Source organism: Oncorhynchus mykiss, chromosome 11, assembly GCF_013265735.2.
Source record: "Oncorhynchus mykiss isolate Arlee chromosome 11, USDA_OmykA_1.1, whole genome shotgun sequence".
NCBI lineage: Eukaryota > Metazoa > Chordata > Actinopteri > Salmoniformes > Salmonidae > Oncorhynchus > Oncorhynchus mykiss.
The window spans coordinates 67195663-67210617 of record NC_048575.1 but is presented as its reverse complement, the minus strand read 5'-3'; the positions used below and the strand labels follow the sequence as shown (position 1 = coordinate 67210617).

Sequence of the window (14955 nt, the reverse complement as noted above, 5' to 3'; positions counted from 1 at the left end):
CTGAACAGGCTGTTAACCCACTGTTCCCAGGCCGTCATTGAAAATAAGAATTTGTTCTTAACTGACTTGCCTGGTTAAATAAAGGTAAAATAAAAAAAAATAAAAAAAAGGTAAGACCCTCTGAAACTCAACAAAGAAGAGGACTAGACATGCACCTCCTGTAGCTCTGCATGTAATGTAGCCTAGGAAAATAAACCAAAGACGAGAAAATAAAACATTTCTCAATCAAACGACCATTGGTATGTCTGATGTATTCATTCTAACAAACACTTGCAGAAAAAGGAAACCTTCTACAACTACAAAGGACATGGTGACCTCTGTTGGACAACCATAGACGTACACAACCAGAGACTTTCTGTCGAACAATTTGTCATAGACTGACCGGGTGATTTCAACAGAGAGAGAGACGACAAGGACATACAAGCGTAAATATGTACTTTGCATTTCTAAAACCGAATGAGCGGTTGTTAGGGTGCTAAATATCCACATTTACGATAAGCGTATTATTCAACTGTATGTACGATAGTTGAATTCCTTTGTCTTTCTTTCTGCACCCCTTTCATTGTGTAACCAGCAGTCATATCGGGTTAGTCCACTAAGGACTTTTCATTGCATTATGTAATAATCAATGTATAATCTGCGTGTGTGTTTATGTATTTCTGTGTGATTATTTAATTTCACTCTAGTAAATAAATAATTAAGACAATTTGCTGGAGTCCGTGCAGATTATAGGATATTACGACATTCAGAATGCGACTGAAATAGGAGCAAATGATTGATGGATGATGAATAGTATGTTGAGATATTCTGATATTCTTGAGATAATTCGGGAAACGGTAACACGTTAAATAAACTTTTCCCGTGGTGCCCCAGATTACAATTTAATGAATTGTAATGAGTAATAGATAATTTTATGTTAATTTGTCAACCATAAGCCGCCTCCAATGTTGTTTTAGAGAATTTGGAAATACTGTACGTCCAACTGGTCTCAACTGAAGACCAAGTGTAACCACGCCAGCCCAGGACCTCCACATGCAGCCTCTTCACCTGCGGGATGGTCTGAGACCAGCCACCCGGACTGCTGTTGAAATTGTGGCTTTGCACAACTGAATAATTTCTGCAAAAACTGTAAGAAACCATCTCAGGGAAGCTCATCTGCGTGCTCATCATCCTCACCAGGGTCTTGACCTGTGTCATGAAGTGGCCCTTTCTGGGTGTAGATCGTGGCTTCCCCCTCTCTCACCTCTCTCCTAAACCCAGGTTATGTTATCTCAGGTCGTAAATTCCTGGCGGAGACTCTCTCCCCATTTTCATGCAGAGAGAGAGAGAGACCACAGAGTGAACAAAAGATTTCATGTGGCCGATCTCCTAAGTACCCAAAATGGGAAAATGAAACTATACAGTGGGGCAAAAAAGTATTTAGTCAGCCAACAATTTTGCAAGTTCTCCCACTTAAAAAGATGAGAGGCCTGTAATTTTCATCATAGTATACTTCAACTATGACAGACAAAATGAGAAAAAAATCCAGAAAATCACATTGTAGGATTTTTTATGAATTTATTTGCAAATTATGGTGGAAAATAAGTATTTGGTCACCTACAAACAAGCAAGATTTCTGGCTCTCACAGACCTGTAACTTCTTCTTTAAGAGGCTCCTCTGTCCTCCACTCGTTACCTGTATTAATGGCACCTGTTTGAACTTGTTATCAGTATAAAAGACACCTGTCCACAACCTCAAACAGTCACACTCCAAACTCCACTATGGCCAAGACCAAAGAGCTGTCAAAGGACACCAGAAACAAAATGGTAGACCTGCACCAGGCTGGGAAGACTGAATCTGCAATAGGTAAGCAGCTTGGTTTGAAGAAATCAACTGTGGGAGCAATTATTAGGAAATGGAAGACATACAAGACCACTGATAATCTCCCTCGATCTGGGGCTCCACGCAAGATCTCACCCTGTGGGATCAAAATGATCACAAGAACGATGAGCAAAAATCCCAGAACCACACGGGGGGACCTAGTGAATGACCTGCAGAGAGCTGGGACCAAAGTAACAAAGCCTACCATCAGTAACACACTACGCTGCCAGGGACTCAAATCCTGCAGTGCCAGACGTGTCCCCCTGCTTAAGCCAGTACATGTCCAGGCCCGTCTGAAGTTTGCTAAAGAGCATTTGGATGATCCAGAAAAAGATTGGGAGAATGTCATATGGTCAGATGAAACCAAAATATAACTTTTTGGTAAAAACTAAACTCGTCGTGTTTGGAGGACAAAGAATGCTGAGTTGCATCCAAAGAACACCATACCTACTGTGAAGCATGGGGTGGAAACATCATGCTTTGGGGCTGTTTTTCTGCAAAAGGACAAGGAAGACTGATCCGTGTAAAGGAAAGAATGAATGGGGACATGTATCGTGAGATTTTGAGTGAAAACCTCCTTCCATCAGCAAGGGCATTGAAGATGAAACGTGGCTGGGTCTTTCATCATGACAATGATCCCAAACACACAGCCCGGGCAATGAAGGAGTGGCTTCGTAGGAAGCATTTCAAGGTCCTGGAGTGGCCAAATTCTTATTCCATTAGATGTGTGTGTATTAGGTAGTTGTTGTGGAATTGTTAAATTACTTGTTAGATATTGCTGCACTGTCGGAACTTTTTTATTTTTTCTTGGGCCTCTATAACTATATCTATATTTTTTTGCGAATTGGATTGATCCCCTCTACCACACTGAACCCCACTAATCCTACCGACGGAAACGCACAAGGTGGCTAAAAACAGACCTCCATCCTATGCTAGCTTGCTACCAATGGCCCGGCTAGCTGTCTGAATCGCTGTGACCCCAACCAACCTCACTACTCACTGGACCTTTTTGATCACTCGACTAAGCATGCCTCTCCTTAATGTCAATATGCCTTGTCCATTGCGGTTCTGGTTAGGGTTTATTGGCTTATTTCACTGTAGAGCCTCTAGTCCTGCTCACTATACCTTATCCAACCTATTAGTTCCACCACCCACACATGCGATGACATCTCCTGGTTTCATTGATGTTTCTATAGACAACATCTCTCTCATCATCACTCAATACCTAGGTTTACCTCTACTGTATTCACATCCTACCATACCTTTGTCTGTACATTATACCTTGATGCTATTTTATCGCCAGAGAAACCTCCTTTTACTATCTGTTCCAGACGTTCTAGAAGACAAATTCTCATTGCTTTTAGCCGTACCCTTATCCTACTCCTCCTCTTTTCCTCTGGTGATGTAGAGGTGAATCCAGGCCCTGAAGTGCCTAGCTCCACTCCTATTCCCCAGGCGCTCTTCCCTTCAACCGATCGCTGCCTGCACCTGCCCGCCTGTTCAACATTACTACTCTGGACGGCTCTGACTTAGAATATGTGGACAACTACAAATACCTAGGTGTCTGGTTAGACTGTAAACTCTCCTTCCAGACCCACATCAAACATCTCCAATCCAAAGTGAAATCTAGAATTGGCTTCCTATTTCACAACAAAGCATCCTTCACTCATGCTGCCAAACATACCCTTGTAAATCTGACCATCCTACCAATCCTCGACTTCGGCGATGTCATTTACAAAATAGCCTCCAATAGCCTACTCAACAAATTGGATGCAGTCTATCACAGTGCCATCCGTTTTGTCACCAAAGCCCCATATACTACCCACCATTGCGACCTGTACGCCCTCTCTCTCGCTTCGTACTCGTCGCCAAACCCACTGGCTCCATGTCATCTACAAGATCCTGCTAGGTAAAGTCCCCCCTTATCTCAGCTTGCTGGTCACCATAGCATCACCCACCTGTGCACGCGCTCCAGCAGGTATATCTCTCTGGTCACCCCCAAAACCAAATCTTTCTTTGGCCGCCTCTCCTTCCAGTTCTCTGCTGCCAATGACTGGAACGAACTACAAAAAAGATCTGAAACTGGAAATACTTATCTCCCTCACTAGCTTTAAGCACCAGCTGTCAAAGCAGATTACTGCACCTGTACATAGCCCACCTATAATTTAACCCAAACAACTACCTCTTTCCCAACTGAATTGATTTATTTATTTTGCTCCTTTGCACCCCATTATTTTAATTTATACTTTGCACATTCTTCCACTGCAAATCTACCATTCCAGTGTTTTACTTGCTATATTGTATTTACTTTGCCACCATGGCCTTTTTTTGCCTTTACCTTCCTTATCTCACCTCATTTACTCACATCAAATATAGATTTGTTTCTACTGTATTATTGACTGTATGTTTGTTTTACTCCATCTGTAACTCTGTGTCGTTGTATGTGTCGAACTGCTTTGCTTTATCTTGGCTAGGTCGCAATTGTAAATGAGAACTTGTTCTCAACTTGCCTACCTGGTTAAATAAAGGTTAAAAAAAACAAGAAGCATTTTGCTACACTCACTATAACATCTACTAACCATGTGTATGTGACCAATAACATTTGATTTGGGGGGGGTGCCCCAGGACACAAACGGACACAGGACACAAACGGTCCATCTGATTCTCAGAGGAACAAAAAATCTAAACATGGCCGCTTCTTGTGATCCTCACAGCCTTCACTTTACCCAGCATTCTCTCCACCTGTTTGGATATCTCAAATGGATTATTCAAAATTGGTAATCCAATCAGCTGCTCCTCATTAACAAAACGTACTCCTACAATATAAGAAAGGACATTCTCATCACTGTATACTACTATTCTTTTGGTCAATATTCCAATTCTCCTTGATTACCTCACCATTATATTCACGCTCCACATATATTCACGCTCCGCAAACAGCATTTGCTTCCGCTGTCTTTTCTCCTAGCGCAGAGACCGTCGGACCTAACAAAGCATCATCAGCTAGTGAATCACCATGTTAGCTACATGAAGTAGCTAAGAGAACATTAAATGTAGCCAAATATTATAGGGTCCCCTAGGAAACACTTATCAACACTTTGGTTCCTACCCTATCACAATAACTCCTACATGGCATTTTAATTCATTGTCATTTCAAACAACACCGTATTCAAAGTGCCCACTATTATATTCTAATTATATGATTCCAACAGTTCACCCAAGTGTTTTGCTCTAAATTGCAAGTCAAATCACAATTGCAACATTTGGTTAAAAATAATGCCTAGATTGTTTGCCCATATCATGCAGCCCTATGTGGCAGTGTGGAAATTATCTCTAATGAGTGCAGGAAATGCAGAAATGGATAAATGCTGACATTTTTGGGGGGTTAAAGTTGAATTGAACAGTATAAAACAATCAGAATGGAGAAAGACGCATTGACATGCACGTGTTGCCACCCTAGGGTCACGCACTACTCAAAGAGCAAATGTAGAACTTTTATTATTAAAAAACATGAAATACTGTCAAAGACAGTCCTTTTTTATACTGTGATATATTTTGGCCATATCGCCCAGCCCTACCCTTACTTCACATGGAAAAAGAAAAGCAACTTGTAGACTACCAGTTAATAAAACAGATTTTATCTCCACAAATGGATAATTTAATATAGAACACCTCCATTCTCCTGCAGCACGACAGGACAATCTACATCGTGTCTTCTGCAGACAGAGGTTGGAGATGCTTGCTGCAGCACACTTAAAGGACAACTCCACCCAAAAACTATATTCTGGTTTTTGTTTCATTAGTCCATTGTTTATTTAATCCCAAAATGTTTTGCATGTCAGTAATCAAGTTGACATGCAAAACATGTTGGGACTATATCAACAATAGACTAATGAAACAAATGCCAAAATATAGTTTTTTCTTTAAGGATTTATTATATTTACTGTGCACTACTTTTATGCACCACTATTGTGCACTACTCTTGACCCAGGGCCCTGGCCAAAAGTAGTGCACTATATAAGGAATAGGGTACCATTTGGAAAGCATGTCAGGGCAATAAATCCACTAGGGCATCAGGAGGCCTGAGCTTATTGATTCTTACATAATGAACATTACTGCATCTGTTGATCCTTGTCTCCAGGGAAACTCTGTTGTTTCAGCCTTTCAGCCTTCAGCCAATAATGCAAAACAAAAAAAACTCAGGATCTGCACCTCACTCTCTGTGCATCCCAAATGGCACCCTATTCCCTGTATAATGCACTACTTTTGTCAAAAAGGGATAGGGTGCAATTTCGAGCACATCCTCTATCCGTGCTGTACCCACAGAACAAACAGAAGCACACATACCCCAACCAGAGTCTGATGAAACCTCAGATTCATCCATTTTGTAGACAAAAAATAGAGGACACTATCTTATACTATAAAGATATTTAATGTCGACATTGGTGTGCCCCCTCAGAAAAGAACATGGTGCATGACGCCTCTAGTCACACACATCCAACCACTGCTAGAGCTGCTTATATTCAAGATACACTACATGCCCAAAAGTATGTGGACATCTGCTCGTCAAACATCTCATTCCAAAATCATGGGCATTAATATGGAGTTGGTCACTCTTTGCTGCTATAACAACCTCCACTCTTCTGCGAATCTTTCCACTAGACGTTGGAACATTTCTGCGGGGACTTGCTCCCATTTAGCCATGAGTGAGGTTGGGCACTGATATTGGGCGATTTGGCCTGGCTCGCAGTCTGCGTTCCAATTCATCGCAAAAGTGTTTGACGGGGTTGAGGTCAGGGCTCTGTGCAGACGAGTCAATTTCTACCAGACCGATTTCGACAAACCGATCTGCTTCAGAGTCCAATGGCGGCGAGCTTTACACCACTCCAGTCGACACTTGGCATTGCGCATGGTGATCTTAGGCTTGTGTGTGGCTGCTCCGCCATGCATCCCATTTCATGAAGCTCCTGACTAATAGTTATTGTGCTGACATTGCTCCCAGAGGCAGTTTAAAACTTGGTAGTGAGTGTTGCAACAGAGGACAGACAATTTTTACACGCTTGTCAGATTTGGCAGGGCTTGCAAACCATTACAGACTACAAAGGGAAGCACAGCCGAGAGCTGCCCCGTGACACGAGCCTACCAGACGAGCTAAACTACTTCTGTGCTCGCTTTGAGGTAAAGAACACTGAAACATGCATGACAGCACCAGCTGTTCTGGACAACTGTGTGATCATGTTCTCTGCAGCCGATGTGAGTAAGACTTTCAAACAGGTCAACATTCACAAGGCCGCAGGGGCAGACGGATTACCAGGATGTGTACTGCGAGCATGCATTGACCAACTGGTAAGTGTCTTCACAGACATTTTCAACCTCTCCCTGTCCGAGTTTGTAATACCAACAAGCAGACCACCACAGTCCCTGTGCCCAAGAACACTAAGGGAACCTGCCTAAATGACTACCGACCCCTAGCATTCACGTCTGTAGCCATGAAGTGCTTTGAAAGGCTGGTCATGGCTCACATCAACATCATTGTCCCAGAAGTATCCCTGTTGTATTCAGCGCATGTGACTAATAAAATCTTATTTGATTCATACCACCACTGGTGAAACCATGTTTTTGTCGGTTCAGCTGTTCGATCCTAAGCTTAAATAGTGTCTGTCGAGTTCTTACTCTGATATTTAGAACATAAGAGGTAACTGAAATTGTTTTCAGAAAGAACATTCTGAAGTTTGGAACCTTGGGTTTTTTGTGTCTACATCTAATTTAGATGCTAGCTGTGGCATTCATTACAGTATATAATCCCAGGAAATGTACCATCTTCCACAATATACCAATATACCATGTACCACTTCCAAAATAACATGTTTTCCCAGCATTCCCAGAAAACAGTGGCAATTCTTACTGAGTTGACTATCCTGGTAAAAAAAAAAATTTATTAAACATTAGAATTCTACAAAGTCTCGAAAGAATCCCTCACTACAGGGGCCAGAGTTGGCCTATTCATCATAACCTACAGTATATAGCACCTAGTCCCCCTGTACCGGCTCTGTCTAATCTACTGCCTAACATTTACATCGCCAGGTTGAGAAATGTGGGAGTGCCGTTGTTTGTTTTTAGTTTTTTTCTCATGGACTGCACCGCTTGCAGTGGTCTCGCCCCTCTCAGAGGCGGGTGGAAATGTGCATTGAGAAAATATTTAGTTTTTCGTACAGAGGGGGATAAGGCAGAGGGGAATATAAATCCCAGAAAGGGAAGGCTTTGTAGGAACAGATAACTGCACAGACATCAGAACACTTTGATCCTTCTCTTTTTGATCCAACAGATGCTGAATCCTGCTCTGAATAAAGTTCAGCGCACACAGAATTCCTGCTTTTATATTAAGCAAAAGGTGGTTATTTTCATATTGGACACTAAAGCTATAGCATGAAGAGGATGAAGTTGTTAGTTGGCATTCACTTTAGATGAGCTGCAGCGTGAGTTTAGCATCTGTAGCCGTTTGTTTTTTTTGCATACTGAATCTATTTCAGGGATGAAAAAGAAATGGCCCATTTCAACCTCTCCTCTCTCCTGATTGACTATTTTATTCCATGCAAATCAGTTTGCAATGCGACTCACACACATTTTTATGCATCCCGGGGGGAATGAATGAGAATGAATGTTATCTTTACAAAAAAACATGTTTTTAATTTCTAGAAACACTATGGTATCCAGCTGAAATTCCCGATATCTAAATGTAGTTAGGATACAGTGTGCCAGTTTAACTAACCTTCTTAATTATTGCATACTTAACCCAAGGTGTGCCACTCTAACATGCATGATAAGCTTAATTAATTCACCTTCACATCTCATCAAAGAACAAAAAGCTTTTCAGTATAACAAACATTTATGTACGAGGTCTATTAAATAACTTCTGTGCTGCCATTTGGAAAGGAGCTTCCTTATATCTCCTTGACTTGATGTGAATTAAGTCCATCAGTGCTGCTCTACTGCTGTCTGATAAAAAAAAAATGGATTGTACTGATTTCCTAAAATGCTCAAGTTTTCCTCTGCCACTACTTGATGTGATAACAAAACCCCCAGAAATATTTTTCAAATCTTATGACAGCGATTGTCAGTCTAACTGAGCTTTGTTTACTGCAGAGTGAATGTAAGGAAAGACATGACTGACACTTTCCTTTGTTCAAACAAGTAAACAATGCAGAAAAGACTCATTTGAATGACTGAAGGATGAAAACAATCAAAATTGATAGTGAATGAAGGGAAAAGGGAACAGATGACAGCATTGAGAGAATTTGTACTACTTATTCTGTTTGTCACCCTAGATGCACTACACATATACACTGCTTGTTTTTATGTTGAGACCCTCTTTTACCAGAGCCCTCTCTCATCATCTCATCATCTCCTTGTTACTTTGCAGAAACAAGCTCAAGCTATTCCCTATGTAGTGCACTGCTTTTGACCAGGACTCTTAGGGCTCTGGTCAAAAGTAGTGCACTATATAGGGGGCGATTTGGGATGCACACTGTCTCACGTGCCATTTGGCAGAAATAAGCAAGAAATGTTCTTATTTTTTATTACCTTGGCCAATCAACAACGTAGCTGTCCTTCGCTGCAAAGGTCACACATCAGTCTTCTTAACGGTGGTACCCTAGTCTCCCTTTGTTGTTTTTTTTAATCCCAAGGACCTATAAATACCACTCTGCTCTGGAGAATTGATGGCCTTCTAAGTGATTTTAAAGTGCCCTTTACACAGTGGGTGCATCAATATATTGACACTGGCCAACTGGTTTACAGAACAGAATCTGCCTCTTGGTCTACTTCACAGCCATCAAAAGAAGTGGACCAAAGTGCAGCGTGGTGAGCTTCCATTTTCTTTCTATTTAAAATGTCACCAACAAAACACCGCAACAACCGTGACGCTTACAGTACTAAATGCCACAAACAAAGTTAACTACTCACACTGAACAGAGGGAAAAAAAAAAGGGCTACCTAAGTATGATTCCCAATCAGAGACAACGATAGACAGCTGTCCCTGATTGAGAACCATACCCGGCTAAAACATAGAAATAAAGAAACATAGAAAACAAAACATAGAATGCCCACCCCACATCACACCCTGACCTAACCAAATAGAGAAATAAAAGGGCTCTCTAAGGTCAGGGCGTGACACACGTATGGCACACTGTTCCCGTAAGCATATAGAGAATTGGGGGAGAGGTTGGTGGAATGAGTTTGCCTCTCTACTGACTTCCCAAATAAAAAACGCACAAGGGGTGGAAACAGTATGGCTTTAATGGTGCACTAAATGGTGGGAAAGGGCTTACATCCCAATGTGCAGTTAGTTATCTATGGAAAATGGGATCTCTCACACAGAACAGGGCAGTACAGTTATCCATCCCAAAAAATAGCAAGCGATGATTGGGACTGGGGCCACCCCCATTGAGGGTAAAGACTTTGGGTATAAATAGATGGGTTGGTTGTTTAGCAACAAAACTGACACGTACACAAATTGGGGGAAAAACACACAGTGTACAACACATTAGCAACACCTTCCTAATATTGAGTTACACCCCTTTTGCCCTCAGAACAGCCTCAATTTGTCAGGGGCACACATACACAATCCATAACTCCAATTGTCTCAAGGTTTAAAAATCCTTCTTTAACCGGTCTCCTCCTTTTCATCTACACAGATTGAAGTGAATTTAACAAGTGACAGAATCATGACAACACACTGCCTTCTGCCCAAAAGGAAGTGTGCGGATTGTTTGTGACATTGTCAGCTAGCCTGTCTATAGGGCGGCTGCTATTGTAATGAATGGGTTGGATGGATGGCGCAGGGCTGGTGATTATTAAGAGTAAGCTATAAGGCTCAGAAGTTAATTTTGAAGAACACAGCGGTCTGGGTCATTGGGACTGTATTCTCCTATCTGAGATTACAGTGGTCCACAGAGAGCAGTTTTAAGTGAAATTACTGTGATTATGAGTAATGGTGGAGACTTTGTTTGTGTCCCAAATGGTACCATATTCCCTATATACTGTAGCGCTGTCACGCCCTGGTCTTAGTATTTTGTGTTTTCTTTATTAATTTGGTCAGGCCAGGGTGTGACATGGGTTTTTTATGTGGTGTGTTTTGTCTTGGGGTTTTTCGTAGGTATTGGGATTGTGGCTTAGTGGGGTTTTCTACCATAGTCTATGGCTGTCTGGAGTGGTTCTCAATCAGAGGCAGGTGTTTATCGTTGTCTCTGATTGGGAACCATATTTAGGCAGCCATATTCTTTGAGTGTTTCGTGGGTGATTGTTCCTGTCTCTGTGTTTGCACCAGATAGGGCTGTTTTAGGTTTGCACGGTTCTTGTTTTTGTTAGTCTGTTCATGTATAGTTTTCTTCATTAAAGAACCATGAATAGAAACTACGCTACATTGTGGTCCGCCTCTCCTTCACCATAAGAAAACCGTTACAAGCGCACTTTGACCAGAGCTTAGGGGATTAGGGTTCCATTTAGAGTGCATCATTTTGTGTGGTCCTGATGCCCCAGTGGATAGCTATATTTCCCCTATTGCTTATTTGTACAGCATGCATGAATTGCTTATGAAGTTGTGCTAAAGTTACAGTATTTATGAAGGACAAATATATTCCTATAAAAGGTTTATTAGCTTTCAGAGTTTTACTTCCTGCTTCTTATTAGTCTAGTCAGGACTGGAATCAACAAGCAGCCTATTTAAAGTTTTCTAAAAAAAAATTACAACCTTTACCCTGAGCCTGATTTTGATGGATGTTTTCCCTAAACCTCAGAGCAGCCCAGTCGATACTGTAATATGTTACTGCTGCTAGGGAAGGTTAATATATGTGGTGTAACAACAAGGACACATATTCAAAACCACTCTGCGTCTCTGCCTGATTTGCACATCCATGTTAGGTGGTAGGCAACCTATATCCCAAGAGTTACAGGCTCCTGTCACCAAAATAACAGCCACATTTTGGCAGTTATTCTTTCTTTCAAAAATGGCATTTGACCAAAATGCCAATCTCAGAAGTGATCTATGTTGTTAAGAGGACAGGCTGGCCATGTTGACCTACAGTGTCATGGGAGCCGTGCAATTAATCTGTTGTTTACACCTGCTACTTGAACTTAGAACTGACGTGAAGAGTCTAATGACAATAATTAGCTTTTATGAAATGTGCTTTGGGGATCTGAGAGTTTTTGATTGGTAGCCTAGTGGTACTGGAAATGTCACAGTCACAATTATGAACGACATGAAGGGCTGCCCTTTCTAAATTATTCAGGAAATGGTCAAAAGGACAAATGCTGATAACCACAAGCAATAAATACCAGCATGAAGAATATACCATGGTAATAGAGTTTGATTGTAAATTCTTAGCTAGATGTTGATGACATCTCTACTGAAAGACTATCACAATTGTACAAATATATCATAAAGCACTGATCTTTTTACAGTGCATTCGGAAAGTATTCAGACCCCTTGACTTTTTCCACATTGTGTTACGTTACAGCCTTATTCTAAAATGGATTCAATTAAAATGTTTCCTGATCAATCTACACAGAATACCCCATAATGACAAAGTGAAACAGGCATTTCCGAATGCACTGTTTTTAAGGTGACACGTCATAAAACATTTTTCATCAAGTGTCAACATAAATAATGTTTGTTCCTAACTGTCAGAATGTATGTTCTTTATAATCAGCCTGGTCTCATAGACGAGACATAACTTAGGAAAGGTAAATCTGGGACTCTCAAAAAAGTATGATATGTTACGTTTGGTAAGGTTACTTAAGGCAAAACGAAAGTAGTGTGCTTGGTCGGGCTGGATGGGTAGGCAAATGTCTAGCAACCCAGAGGTTGTGTGTTTGAATCTCATCACGGACAACTTCAGCATTTTAGCAACTTTACAACTACTTACTACTTTGCAACTACTTAGCATGTTAGCTAACCCTTCCCCTAACCCTTTAACGTAACTCCTTACCCCAACCTTAACCCTAACCTTAACCCTTAGCCTAGCTAGCGTTATCCACCTAGCCGGATTTACGTTTACTATGTTACGTCTAGCCCTAAGTCCAGGTTGTTTAAATATATAATATTGCGCCACACGCACGCATAATGCAAATGAGATGAATTGCCTCGTGTTTGCCAATGAAAATTACACATTGCATTAAGCTGGTAGCTTGTGGAAGTGAAACTCATTAATTATGTTTCTTCGAGGGATGCACTTCTCTTCGATTATGTGGAAAGAAGCTGAAAGACACAATTAGAGACAAGAAATTTGTGATCAGCATGTCTGTTTGAGCAAGACAAAAAGAAAAGAGGGGAAATGCTTTGCCTTGTTATTGAAAAAGATCTCTCTTCTTGAAATGAATAAATTTCTGCTTCCTTTTTGTTCCCTGACCCCATTGACATCACCATCCCCCACAAATGATATACTGTTCATTTCACACTCCTACAGCCACTTCATGCCCAGTTTCACATTCTGACATCCTCTTTACTGCTACAGCAGTTAATTGCCTGAATTAGATGCTGTCTAAACCAAGGGCTTTGTTATCAACTTTTACATGCCTTTGTGTGCTACAAGTGACAAACCGGCAAGAAATATAAGTGTGCTTGTAGTCACTCCAGATCAAAAGCTATTTCCTACACTACCTTTCCCATTGTTTCCAGTGCCTCAGTTTGTTACTTCCTGCTACTATATTTAGGCAGTAGGTTCTTTATCAAAGTGGTCTTTGAGTACTTATTTTTTTAAACAAATTTCCCATACTGTTTGAATGCTACCCCTTTTGATACCCTTTCCATAATGCAGTGTTTCATACACACTTCAGGAGAAAATACCCTTGGCCAGTAGAATGTCACCCGGGCTAGTATAAATTGTGGTCTACTAGCCCGGCTGGCCAGTGCCAAAAAATCCCTTCACAGTACAAGTTCTGACATAAAGATGAGCATAAATCACCATGCTGTAAACTATCCTTATAATCAACATGGCGGAAGAACATGGTGCTGACGTTTGTGTTTCTACACTGCAACTCACAGGAGCTGCCACTTGGAGATGATGACTGCCTCACAGTGCCTCAGTGGTCTGTAATGGGATCTGATGTCTTCTAACGGGACCTCTGTACATGTTGACTTAAGAAGGGTGGGCTGAGCGCTCAAGTGGTAAAACGGATTATCTTGATAGCAAATCACATTTCGAAAAACGCAGTGCTGCACAATTTGATGTTTGTTCGGCGTTAATGGTGGCATCCATGCATGAAGGAACATTGCACACAAGTAGGCAGCAGTAAGTAGAGCAGGGTCTTTTTTCCGATTGCCAAGTATGATTTAGGATTTCTTCTTCAGGCTTGCCAGAGCCAAAGTGATGCAATGCCTGTTATCAGTGCTCATTTGTTGCCTCCCATTTTGCTATTTTTTTCACTTGGCAACAAAGCTTTTTGCTTTACCATGCTTCTTACTTTCCTCAAGTTTTGTTCAGAAGCTGTTTCATAGCTGATGGTTAAAAAAACAAACACCTGTTTATGTTTTGGTAGAGTTTTGTCAAACAGCTGAACAATGTTGATGATAACTCCCCTGTATTTGTTCTCTGTCCAATCAGAGGTGCCGCCCAGTCCGGTGAAAAGTTCCCTGGAAACTACCCCGGTGACCTCTCCTCGGCAGCGCAGGGACTCAGACCGCTACTGCCAGCTATGCAACGCCTGGTTCAACAACCCAGGCATGGCGCAGCAGCACTACGACGGCAAGAAGCACAATAAAAACGCAGCTCGCGCTGTCCTCCTGGAACAGCTGGGCAAGACCCTGGACATGGGAGAGATGAAAGGTACAGAACAGAGGAGGCCTGAGCCAGACTAGATACCTGGCAGTCTCTCTCTCGCTTTCTCGCACTCTCTCTCGCTCTATCATGTCGCACAGACAACCATGCAGCCCACTGCCTCCCCCCCTCACTCCCACTTTTTAACAGACAGGATTGTTACTTACCGTTGCTTCTGTGTGTAGTAACATTTATATATGAAAGTGTGTGTGTAGTAACATATATGAAAGTGTGTGTGTGTGTGTAGTAACATTTATATATGAAAGTGTGTGTGTGTGTGTG

The 14955-nt window shown here is 41.5% G+C and overlaps 1 protein-coding gene across 2 annotated transcripts in view; it reads left to right on the top strand.

Moving 5' to 3' along the window:
• Window positions 1-14955, top strand: part of LOC110535096 (zinc finger matrin-type protein 4) — a 187146-nt gene that overhangs the window by 133558 nt on the left and 38633 nt on the right. For both annotated transcript variants that reach the window (XM_036936176.1, XM_036936175.1), the window contains exon 5: window positions 14461-14682. In XM_036936176.1, coding sequence (XP_036792071.1) covers window positions 14461-14682 — 222 coding nt within the window. The remainder of the gene's footprint in view (window positions 1-14460; window positions 14683-14955) is intronic.